Source organism: Sciurus vulgaris, assembly GCF_902686455.1.
Source record: "Sciurus vulgaris genome assembly, chromosome: 18".
NCBI lineage: Eukaryota > Metazoa > Chordata > Mammalia > Rodentia > Sciuridae > Sciurus > Sciurus vulgaris.
In genome coordinates this window covers 31,377,870-31,389,895 of record NC_136479.1, presented here as the reverse complement: position 1 = coordinate 31,389,895, position 12,026 = coordinate 31,377,870, and the positions used below count along the sequence as shown (strand labels likewise).

Here is a 12,026-nt window from a genome sequence, read left to right as displayed (position 1 = left end):
AGTAATAGAATCCAATGACAGTATGTTAGAAGAAATGTCAGAAAAGGACTTCAGATTATACATGATTAAGATGATTTGCAAAGCAAAGGATGAGATAAGAGAGCAAATGCAGGCAATGAATGATAATACGAATAAGCTGAAAGAGCACCTGTAGGAAGCAAAAGATCATTTCAACAAAGAGATAGAGATTCTCAAAAAAACAAATCTAGATTCTATATTAATAGAATCCAATGACAGTATGGTAGAAGAAATGGCAGAATAGAAAAGGCAGAATTATACAGGATTAAGATGATTTGCGAAGCAAAGGATGAGTTAAGAGAGCAAATGCAGGCAATGAATGGTAATACCAATAGGCAGTTGAAAGAGCACCTGCAGAAAGCAAAAGATCATTTCAACAAAGAAATAGAGATTCTCAAAAAAAAAAAAAAAAAAATAGAAATCCTTGAAGGAAACAATAAACCAAATAAAAAAACTCAATGGAAAGCATCACCAAAAGACTAGACCACTTGGAAGACAGAACCTCAGACAATGAAGACAAAATATTTAATCTTGAAAATAAAGTTGCCCAAACAGAGAAGATGGTAAGAAATCATGAACAGAATCTCCAAGAACAATGGGACATCATGAAAAGACCAAATTTAAGAATTATTGAGATTGAGGAAGGCACAGAGATACAAACCAAAGGAATGAACAAACTATTCAATGAAATAATATCAGAAAATTTCCCAAACCTGAAGAATGAAATGAAAAATCAAATACAACAGGCTTACAGAACACCAAATGCACAAAAATCACAACAGATCCACACCAAGGCACATTATAATGAAAATGCCTAACATTCAAAATAAAGATAGAATTTTGGAGGCCACGAGAGAAAAGCATCAGATTACATATAGGAGGAGACCAATACGGATAGCAGCAGACTTCTCAACCCAGACTCTAAAAGCTAAAAGGGCCTGGAACAACATATTTCAAGCTCTGAAAGAACATGGTTGCCAACCAAGAATCCTATACCCAGCAAAACTAACCTTCAGATTTGAAGATGAAATAAAATCCTTCCATGATAAACAAAAGTTAAAAGAATTTACAAATAGAAACCCTGCGCTACAGAATGTTCTCAACAAAATATTCCATGAGGAGGAAATGAAAAACAACAATAGAGGTCAGCAGAGGGAGGAACTACCTTAGAGAAAAACCACTCAAAGGAGAAACTAAGCCAACTTAAAAACCAAAAATAAGCCCAAATGACTGGGAAAAAAACTACCACGCACATGGACTCAGTAAAAAAGCAGGGGTTTCCATCCTTCTATCAGATAAAATGGACTTCAAGCCAAAGTTAGTCAGAAGGGATAAAGAAGGACATTTCATACTGCTTAAGGGAACCATAAATCAGGAAGACATAACGACAGTAAATATGTATGCCCCAAACAATGGTGCATTCCTGTACATCAAACAAATCCTTCTCAGTTTCAGGAATCACATAGACCACAACAAAATAATTCTGGGTGACTTGAACACACCGCTGTCACTACTAGATAGATCTTCCAAACAAAAACCAACCACAGAAACCATAGAACTCAATAACAAAATCAATAACCTAGACTTAATAGACACATATAGAATATTCCATCCATCAACGAGCGGATTCACTTTCTTCTCAGCAGCACACGAAAACTTCTCGAAAATAGACCATATGTTATGCCACAAAGCAGCCCTTAGGAAATGCAAAAAACTTGAGGTACTGCCCTGTGTTCTATCAGATCATAATGGACTGAGAGTAAAAATCAATGACAAAATAAAAAACAGAAATTACTCCAACACCTGGAGACTAAATAATATGCTATTGAATGAAACATGGATAACAGAAAACATCAGGGAGGAGATAAAAAAATTTTTAGAGGTCAATGAGAATGACAAAACAACATATCAAAATCTCTAGGACACTATGAAAGTGGTACTAAGAGAAAAATTCATTGCATGGAGCACATTCCAGAAAAGAATGAAAAGTCAACAACTAAATGATCTAACATTACAGTTCAAAGCCCTAGAAAAAGCACAGAATAACAGCAAAAGTAGTAGAAGACAGGAAATAATTAAAATCAGAGCTGAAATCAATGAAACTGAAACAAAAGAAGCAATTCAAAAAATTGACAAAAAGTTGGTTCTTTGAAAAAGTAAACAAAATAGACAAACCCTTAGCCACACTAACAGAGAAGGAGAGAGAAGACTCCAATTACTAAAATTCATGGTGAAAAAGGAAATATCACGACAGACACCACTAAGATACACAACATAATGAGAAGCTACTTTGAAAATGTGTATTCCAACAAAATAGAAAATACCGAAGACACTGACAAATTTCTAGAGACATATGCTCCTCCCAAACTGAACCAGGAGGACATACACAATTTAAACAGATCAATATCAAGCAATGAAATAGAAGAAGCCATTAAAAACCTACCATCCAAGAGAAGCCCAGGACCAGATGGATTCTCAGCCGAGTTCTACAAGACCTTCAAAGAAGAACTCATTCCAATACTTCTCAATGTATTCCAGGAAATAGAAAAGGAGGGTACCCTACCAAACTCATTCTATGAAGCTAATATCACCCTCATACCCAAACCAGGCAAAGACATCAAGGAAAGAAAATTTTAGACCAATATCCTTGATAAATATAGATGCAAAGATCCTTAACAAAATATTGGCAAACCGTATCCAAAAACATATACAGAAAATTGTGCACCACGATCAAGTGGGGTTCATCCCTGGAATGCAAGGATGGTTTAACATCCGTAAATCAATAAACGTAATCCATCATGTCAATAGACTTAAGGATAAGAATCATAGGGTTATTTCCATTGATGCAGAAAAAGCATTCGACAAAATACAACACCCCTTCATGCTCAAAACACTAGAAAAAATTGGGATAGTAGGAACATACCTGAACATTGTAAAGGCTATTTATGCTAAGCCCATGGCCCACATCATTCTTAATGGAGAAAAACTGAAACCATTCCCTTTAAAAACGGGAACAAGACAGGGATATCCTCTTTCACCACTTCTGTTCAACATTTTCCTCAAAACTCTAGCCAAAGCAATTAGACAGACTTAAGAAATTAAAGGGATATGAATAGGAAAAGAGGAACTTAAGCTGTCACTATCTGCTGATGACATGATTCTATATTTAGAGGATCCAAAAAACTCCTCCAGAAAACTTCTAGACCTCAATGAATTCAGCAAAAGAGCAGGCTATAAAATCAACATGCATAAATCTAAAGCATTTTTATACGCAAGCGATGAAACATCTGAAAGGGAAATGAGGAAAACAACTCCATTTGCAATAGCCTCAAAAAAAATAAAATACTTGGGAATCAATCTAACCAAAGAGGTAGAAGATCTCTACAATGAAAACTACAAAACATTGAAGAAAGAAATTGAGGAAGACCTTAGAAGATGGAAAGATCTCCCATGTTCTTGGATAGGCAGAATACTGTCAAAATGGCCATACTACCAAAAGTGCTATACAGATTCGATGCAATTCCAATTAAAATCCCAATGATGTACCTTACAGAAATAGAGCAAGCAATCATGAAATTCATCTGGAAGAATAAGAAACCCAGAACAGCTAAAGCAATCTTTAGCAGGAAGAATGAAACAGGGGGTATCGCAATACCAGAACTTCAACTATACTACAAAGCAATAGTAACAAAAACGACATGGTATTGGCACCAAAATAGACAGGTAGATCAATGGTACAGAATAGAGGACACGGACGCAAACTCAAATAAATACAATTTTCTCATGCTAGACAAAGGTGCCAAAAATATGCAATGGAGAAAAGATAGCCTCTTCAACAAATGGTGCTGGGAAAACTGGAAATTCATATGCAACAGAATGAAACTAAACCCCTATCTCTCACCCTGCACAAAAATCAACTCACAATGGATCAAGGACCTTGAAATCAGACCAGAGATCCTGCATCTTATAGAAGAAAAAGTAGGTCCAAATCTTCAACTTGTTGGCTTAGGATCAGACTTCCTTAACAGGACTCCCATAGCACAAGAAATAAAAGCAAGAATCAATAACTGGGATAGATACAAACTAAATAGCTTTCTCTCAGCAAAGGAAACTATCAGCAATGCGAAGAGAGAGCCTACAGAGTGGAGAAAATCTTTGCCACTCATATTTCAGATAGAGCACTCATTTCCAGAATATATGAAGAACTCAAAAACTCTAAACCAAGAATACAAATAACCCAATCAACAAATGGGCTAAGGATATGAACAGACGCTTCACAGAAGATCTACAAGCAATCAACAAACATATGAAAAAATGTTCACCATCTCTAGTAATAAGAGAAATGCAAATTAAAACTACACACTAAGATTCCATCTCACCCCAATTAGAATGGTGATTATCAAGAATACAAGCAACAATAGGTGTTGAAGAGGATGTGGGGAAAAAGGTACACTCATACATTGCTGGTGGGGCTGCAAATTAGTGCAGCCACTCTGGAAAGCAATGTGGAGATTCCTTAGAAAACCTGGAATGAAACCACCATTTGACCCAGCTATCCCACTCCTCGGCCTGTACCCAAAGGACTTAAAATCAGCATACTACAGAGACACAGCCACATCAATGTTCATAGCTGCTCAATTCACAATAGCCAGATTGTGGAACTAACCTAGATGTCCTTCAATTGATGAATGGATAAAGAAACTGTGGTATATATATATATATATACAATGGAATATTACTCAGCTATAAAGAATAAAAAATTATGGCATTTGCAGGCAAAAGGATGAAATTGGAGAATATCATGTTAAGTAAGATAAACCAATTTCAAAAAACCAAAGGACGAATGATCTTGCTGATAAGCGGATGATGACACATAATAGGGGGTGGGAAGGGGGCAAGAATGGAGGAAGGAGGGACTATATAGAGGGAAAAGAGGGGTGGGAGAGGTGGGGGGAAGGAAAAAATAACAGAATGAATCAAACACCATTACCCTAAGTAAATGTATGATTACGCAAATGGTATGCTGTTACTCCATGTACAAACAGAAACAACATGTATCCCATTTGTTTACAATAAAAAAATAAAATTAAATAAAATAAAAATTTAAAAAATATACTAATGTGAAAAGCTGGGGGAAATGATTACTATGTCTAAAATCAGGGTATAACTTCAATCCAACATTTTACACAACAGATATGCAAAGTAGTGAACTTATCAATCAATAGTATTGACAGAAAAAGTGTAATTATCAGATGAGCATAAAGCAAGAATCGGCCTTATGCATAGAAACAGAAGCAACCCGTTATCATCACAGAATGGAAAACGGACACACAGTATTTTGCTCAACCTTTAAAGACTGCTAGCTGAACGTAAGCAAATGGCTGCTGGCTATGTCAAAAGGTCTGCGGTCAAAAGGCAGAAAGTAGCAAAAAAAATACCCAGAACAGAAGCTATGCTAAGGAAGTCACTGCTTTAATTACAATATTCTTGAGAAGATAAAGGCAAAACCCTGGTGCCAGGCAAGAAGAGAGGGGCAGAGAGAGGAAGGGGATACAGGGGGAGGTAATCATAGACAGGGAAGTAGAGAGGAAGAGAAAAGAAGAAAAACAAACCCAAGACAGCATAAAGGATAAAGGAAGAAGGGACGTGAAGATCCAGCAGCACAGCCTTTGATCATGACCAAGCCCCACCCTCAAAGACGACACAACAGGGTCACAAAGCATTCAAAGAAGACATACGGTTTCTCAATTCTGTGGTGAGGATGTGTTTTGCGGCAATAAGAAGCTCCTTCCTTAGGTGCGCGGTCTCTGCCGGACAATTCGAAAGTAACTGTAACATTCCTTTCACCATCTGCTGAGAATACTTAGTCACCAACTCCTGTGAAAGTAAGAGTAAAACGATAGTCACATTGCTGGGGTTGTTAAGAAAAAACCAAATTCTATCAGCTTTTTAAAAATTCAGAAAAAGAAAGCTTGACTCAAGGGACACTCAAAGTAACAGGCCTCTTAAATGAGGGATATCCAAGAAGTGTCAACTCTGTGTGTGCGTGTGCGCGCGCGCGCGCACGCACGCGCAATGCCCTTCAGGAAGAATGTATGGCAACACAAATAGCCATTCTTTTATGTAGTGGGACCATGGATGTCATCTTTGTACTTTTCTGTGTCTTCCAAAGTTTCAACACATGAATATGTTACTTCCTTATTAGAGGAAAAAGAAATGTTGAAAAGTGTTCAAAAAGTACTCTTCACTTGGTCATCTCATGATGGTAAGTTGAGGATGACACCAGAGATAATGCTAATAACAGAATAGCTTCAATCACAGTCTCCCCTTGAAGGATCTGTTCACCAAGAGAACCTAAGCATCAAAGGATTAAAAAAACTGAATTAGGAAGCCAAATGTTCTGTTTTCTTACTGTAGGTTACCATCCTCTAGTTAAATATATGAAACAGGAGAAAAAAAGCTTAAAAAAGTCTTGAAAGGTAGTTTTATTCTAAACAATTTAAAATGTGCTTTCATTTATATTTTCCTAAAGTAAATCCTTACCAAAAAAAATAATTACAATTCCATAGCTATAGACCAGAAATAAACTTATTCCATACTTTAGAATGACCATGACTGCTGACTACTCAAGAATTTTATTCAAAAGTACTCTATATGACTGATGGGAGAATAAGATCTATTTTTTTCAAGTTCTTACAACTTAACTAAGACCACAATTACAAGTGAAATGAAAACAAAACAAAAATACTCTACAGGCTCCTTGAAAAAGTACTTGAAACTTCTATCATCGTTTTATTTGGTAAAAAACACCATTTAGTTCCAACCTCTCCCACACCTATTTGCCTCAACCATAACTTCAAACAGCAGCAGATCAATGAACCAAATACGTCCACATGGAAATCTATGTGCAGATGTTCATTTATAAGAGCTTTATTCATAATGGTCAAATATAACACGGGCAAATCCATAAAGACAAAAAATATCTTAGTGGTTGCTAGACTAGAGTTTGAGAAACAATAAAACTGACTCTTAAAGGAGTTTTTTTTGGGGGGGGAGGAACAGTTACAGAAAAAAAAAAAATATGCAAGTAAACTAAAAACCACTCTATTTTATGATGTGGGAATTCTCAATAAAGCTGTATTCATATATTAATGTCCTAACTCCCAATGTGACAGTATGGAGAGTAAGGAAGGGTCTTTAGGAGGTGAATTTAAATAATATCAGAAGGGTGAGAAACTAATTTGACAAGAATATGGCCTTAAGAGGGGAAGATCTCTTCACCTCCTGAAGACCCAGCAAGCAAGGAAGCAAAGTCTCATTAGAAACCAAACCCTACCAGAACCTTGATCTTGAACTCTAGCCTCCAGAACTTGGAGAACATAAATTTATGTTGTTTAAGCCACCTAATTTATGTTTTTTTTTAAAAAAATATTTTCTATAGTTGTAGATGGACAGCATATCTTTGTTTATTTTTATGCAGTGCTAATGGCCAAACCCAGTGCCTCTAGACAAGTGTTCTGCCACTGAGCTACAGCTACAGCTACACTGAGTTTTGTTAAGGCAGCTGAGCAGACTAAGAACTACCCAGTAATAAAAGTATTTAAGGCTTGACAAAATAATAAGGACAAATCTCAGCACTGCTGCTAAGTGAAACTAAATACATACACTATATGATTCCGTTTATTTGACACTGGAAAAGGCAAACTGTAGGGACAGAAACAGATCAGAGCTTGCCAGAGACTGGAGATGTGAGGAAGAAACTGATTACAAATGTACATGAGGACATTTTATTGGGCAATGAAAATGTTCTACATTTTGATGTGTTGATGATCCCCAACAATAAACAACTATCAATTTGAAGAAGTATATACTCACAAACTGTGAATTTTATTATATGTAAATTATAGCAAAACAAAAGTCAAGGAACTTACCTGGTAGATTCTAATGATATAAGCTAAAAAGGACAATGTTTTAATCTGGGCAGCAATGAAGTCAGCATACAACTCCTTGTTGTAAAGCTTATGTTGCCTGAGGGAAGTGAACAAAATTTACATATGAATTAGCTCTTACTTTTTAATTAATAGGTTAGTAATTAATTACCTATATATAACGATTACTAAGCTCAAAAGTCTATTTCTACACAGACCAGAACAACACAGCAGCAGCATAAATGCTTGTATATTTTTATGCAGTTCCAAGTAATGTAAAGGGTTTAAGGCCCCAAACCAAACAGTTGGACAAATCAGTCCACAGCAGGGACAGGAATTCCATAAAGCCAACACTGGACCAATCCACTCCAACAAGAATATTAGTGTACCAACTGGCTCACTGTAAGCTCTATTCTGGGGCCCTGTGGGTTGTTAGAGGCAACTCCTCATTAGGTCCTGCTCTCATATGCTTCTGCCAGACAGGCCTCGAATCAAGAGAGTAAGTCATAAAGGTCTAAAGAGGAATGCTCTGCAGTTTGAGACAAGCCCCCCAAAATTATGAATACAGTTGCCTGTTCAGAGATTCAGGGTTTCAGGGTAAAGGGCACCAGGAGTTAGAGAATGCTCCAGATCTCATGTTGAAGTCTTCAAGGGACAAAGGCTGGGACATCCCACAGAAACAAGTGAGTGCAGTAATGCCTAATGACATTTCCAAACTTACAAGATAACAGAAACCAAAATATCACATCTTTTCAAAACAAGGAACTAAAATAAATATGATTACTATTACTGAAATGCCCAGTCAAAAGCACATATAATTCTACCAAAATGTTAATACCCCAAATTTTCACATCTTTAGAATAACAACAGCGAGTGTATTATTAGTTGAAGGTAAAGGTACTGTTGCAGTCAGTAACACCACCATCAGAAATCTCACCTGGCTTGTGCAGATACCTGAATTGCAATGGTATTCATGATCAAGGGCACAAACTCAGCAACAACATTGTGGATATTCAGTTTGTAGAGCTAAAAGCAAAAACATCAAATTTTCATGCTTTTACATTCTGCTCAAGAAAATTATCTGGCATACCAAAGAAACCATGTAGCCAGTATGTCTGTCATACAAAAAATTAGATGTAAATTTTGTCATAAAGCCGAGATGCTAATAAGCAGTACACATACCTGGTACATTAATACAACAATGATGGGCAATTCTGCCAACACTTTCAAAGAAAGTGATCCTCTTGGAATGATGGAATGCTAGAAGCCAGAAAGAGGAAAGACTGGTTATCACTGTGGCATTTACAATAGCCTCAATAAGCATCATCACATTAAAATAGAGAAAACATCTTATAAATATCTATAACAAAAGATCCAAACTATTTTGAAAACAAGGTACATGGAACTATCATTTAATAATATAAAGGTTTTTATATTTTGGGACATAATTCTATAGTAAAAACTTCAGGAAAAATATGTAAAAATGAAGTCAAATCACCTAAGAAAAAATTTAAGCCAATATTATTTTACTTAAAACAATAGCAAAAAGCATCAAAAATACAATTTATGGGCTGAGGATATAGCTCAGTGGTAGAGTGCTTGCCTAGCATGACAAAGTCCTGGGTTCAATCCCTAGCACCTCTCCAAAACAAAACAATTTATTAGCAGTGCCATCCAAATATACTTAAAAACCGAAGACGTTTATAAGAAATAAAAGAATTAAGTGATCTTAAGGACTCTCAGAATAGGTAGTGTAAATGTCAGACCCAAAAAACAAAAGTGCAACAGATGTGAACAGATAAGCAGAAAGAAGAAAAAGAAAAAATAAACACAAAGGGAATGATACACAGCAAAGTTACTAATTTAAGAAGTTCAAAGGAATGAAATCTTTATTTTTAAAGAATTTTACTCACCCTAGCACAAACTGAAACTTTCTACACAGTCATTTCAATAAAACAAATACAACTGTTAAAGTATTCTTAATTCAATTGTATGAACGTAAATCACGGGTATGTGTATTGAGCCTTTACTATGTGGCAGACGCTACAAAATAATAACCTGCAGACAAATACCAGCAATACCTTGACAAAAATCCCACAAAACAGGTTTTCCAGATAAGAGGAAAAATAAGGGCAGAACAAAGGTTCAGGAACTTTCCCAGAGTGAGAAAACTTCTGCCCCAGAGCCCTTGCTCTCAGTTACTGAACTACAAGTTCACTGGGACTTTCAAAGGACTCGATTAATGTCAAAGGACTCAAAGCTAAGGACAGGCAGAATCCCCTACGCCTGGCCTGCTGCTCTTCCCAGCAGAAGAGTCCAGGTTTCTGTGACAATTTCCTGGCATCAGTGGCGCCCAATGGTTCACTTTCCCACATTCAGGCTGCACAGCAGAACCAGGGATGCTCTGCCAGGTACACGTTTATTTAGCTTAAATGCCTCTAGGTGCATAATGTAAAATAAAAACTTAAGAGGCCTAAAAGATTAGTATCTCATTCCTCTATCTAAAGTCAAGGAGCCCCAGATTTAAAAAAAAAATCCCAACAGAACAGATGATAACACTTACCGTCCGGGTCTCACTGTCCTCACGCTCGGGATTGACTTTCACAGCAATTGTTGTTATCATACCAACCATTTCTGGGGGAGGCACTGTGTTCTCGGGGATCACCTGAGGGTTCTCAAAGTAGCGGTTCTACACAAAAAGAATAGAAAATGTCCTAAAGTCAAATACAAAATGCCTTACTAAAATACACCCAACACTTAGTGGAAGGAATCAAGATGCTTATAAAGTGTTCTTAACTGTACAGAAAAAAAAAATTCGATGATATATTAAAGTACTGAAAATAGACACCACCTCCCCAAGGCTTCAAGACTATGAGCTCAACCACTTATAAAATGCACAAAGTAAAAAATAAAAACCTCAGTATCAAGGGTTGCTTGTAAGTAAAAATAACAGGTCATTGATTTGCTTTTTTTTGAAATTTCTACAAGAATATATTGTTACAATAAGAACACAGAATGTAAAAAAGAAAAGAATATAAGCTAAATAAGATCAAAAGAACTCTTTTTTTGAATGATTTATCAACCTAAGTTTTAACCATCACTAAACATTTCCCATTCTAAAATTAGCATCCCCCAATTATTTCTTCAACTAAACTATCCTAAATTCTCTTCATAATAAGGAAATAAACAAATATGACTAATAAATTCAAACTACAGTAGAAACATACCACTACTTTTGGAAGCTCCTTATAAATCTGCTTCACAAAATCCAAGAAATGATGAATCTTAAAAGAAAAAAAAATATTTATCAACAAAAAATGCTTTCAATAAGAAAACCTTTAATAGTATTAATGTATAAGAACTCATAAAACTGGTAAGTAAAATGTCAGACAAGATATAACTAGGCAGTTAATAAGAACACACAATAAGAAATACAAATGCAAAAGACTAGTAAACAGAAAACAAGTTTCTAATTCAGAAATTTGTTTTTAAAAGAGCAAAGGAATTTTGCTTGAGAAAGAGACTCTCATACTACTGAGGGAATCATAAATTTCTGAAAACTTTCTAGAAATCAACTTAACAATACACAACAGGAGCATTAAAACATTAAAACCTTTGACTCTAACTCTACTTCTACAAACTTATCTATAAAACAACTTCAACCATAAACAAAGATGCTCAATGACAGTCATAAAATAAAAAAGTACATATACCTTAAATATCTAAAAAATAAGAACACCCCTAGGAATATTATGCACACCTTAAAAATTAACCTTATAGCCAGGTGTGGGGACAAATGATTGTAACCTCAGCAAGTCAGGAGGCTGAGGCAGAATCACAAGTTCAAGGTCAGCCTCAGCAACATATCAATATCATATCTCAAAAAATTTAAAAGGATTGAGGATTTATGTACCTCAGTGGTAAAGCACCCCTCAATCCTCAGAACTAAAATTTTTAAATTAAATAAAAAATAAACAAATTAACTTTTTTTTAAGTTGGGCATGGTGAAGCATACCTATAATCCCAACTATTTGAGAGGTTAAGGCAGGAGGTTCACAAGTTCAAGACCAGCCCGAGCAA

At 35.8% G+C, this 12,026-nt stretch overlaps 1 protein-coding gene across 9 annotated transcripts in view; it reads right to left on the bottom strand.

The window, feature by feature from the left end:
• The window catches only part of TRRAP (transformation/transcription domain associated protein), a 118,833-nt gene that overhangs the window by 95,033 nt on the left and 11,774 nt on the right, over window positions 1–12,026 (bottom strand). For all 9 annotated transcript variants that reach the window (XM_079121199.1, XM_079121205.1, XM_079121201.1 and 6 more), the window contains exons 7-12: window positions 11,174–11,230; window positions 10,510–10,635; window positions 9,129–9,206; window positions 8,884–8,972; window positions 7,950–8,046; window positions 5,757–5,895 (exon numbers count right to left, since the gene is read on the bottom strand). In XM_079121199.1, the coding sequence (XP_078977325.1) occupies window positions 5,757–5,895; window positions 7,950–8,046; window positions 8,884–8,972; window positions 9,129–9,206; window positions 10,510–10,635; window positions 11,174–11,230 (586 nt within the window). The remainder of the gene's footprint in view (window positions 1–5,756; window positions 5,896–7,949; window positions 8,047–8,883; window positions 8,973–9,128; window positions 9,207–10,509; window positions 10,636–11,173; window positions 11,231–12,026) is intronic.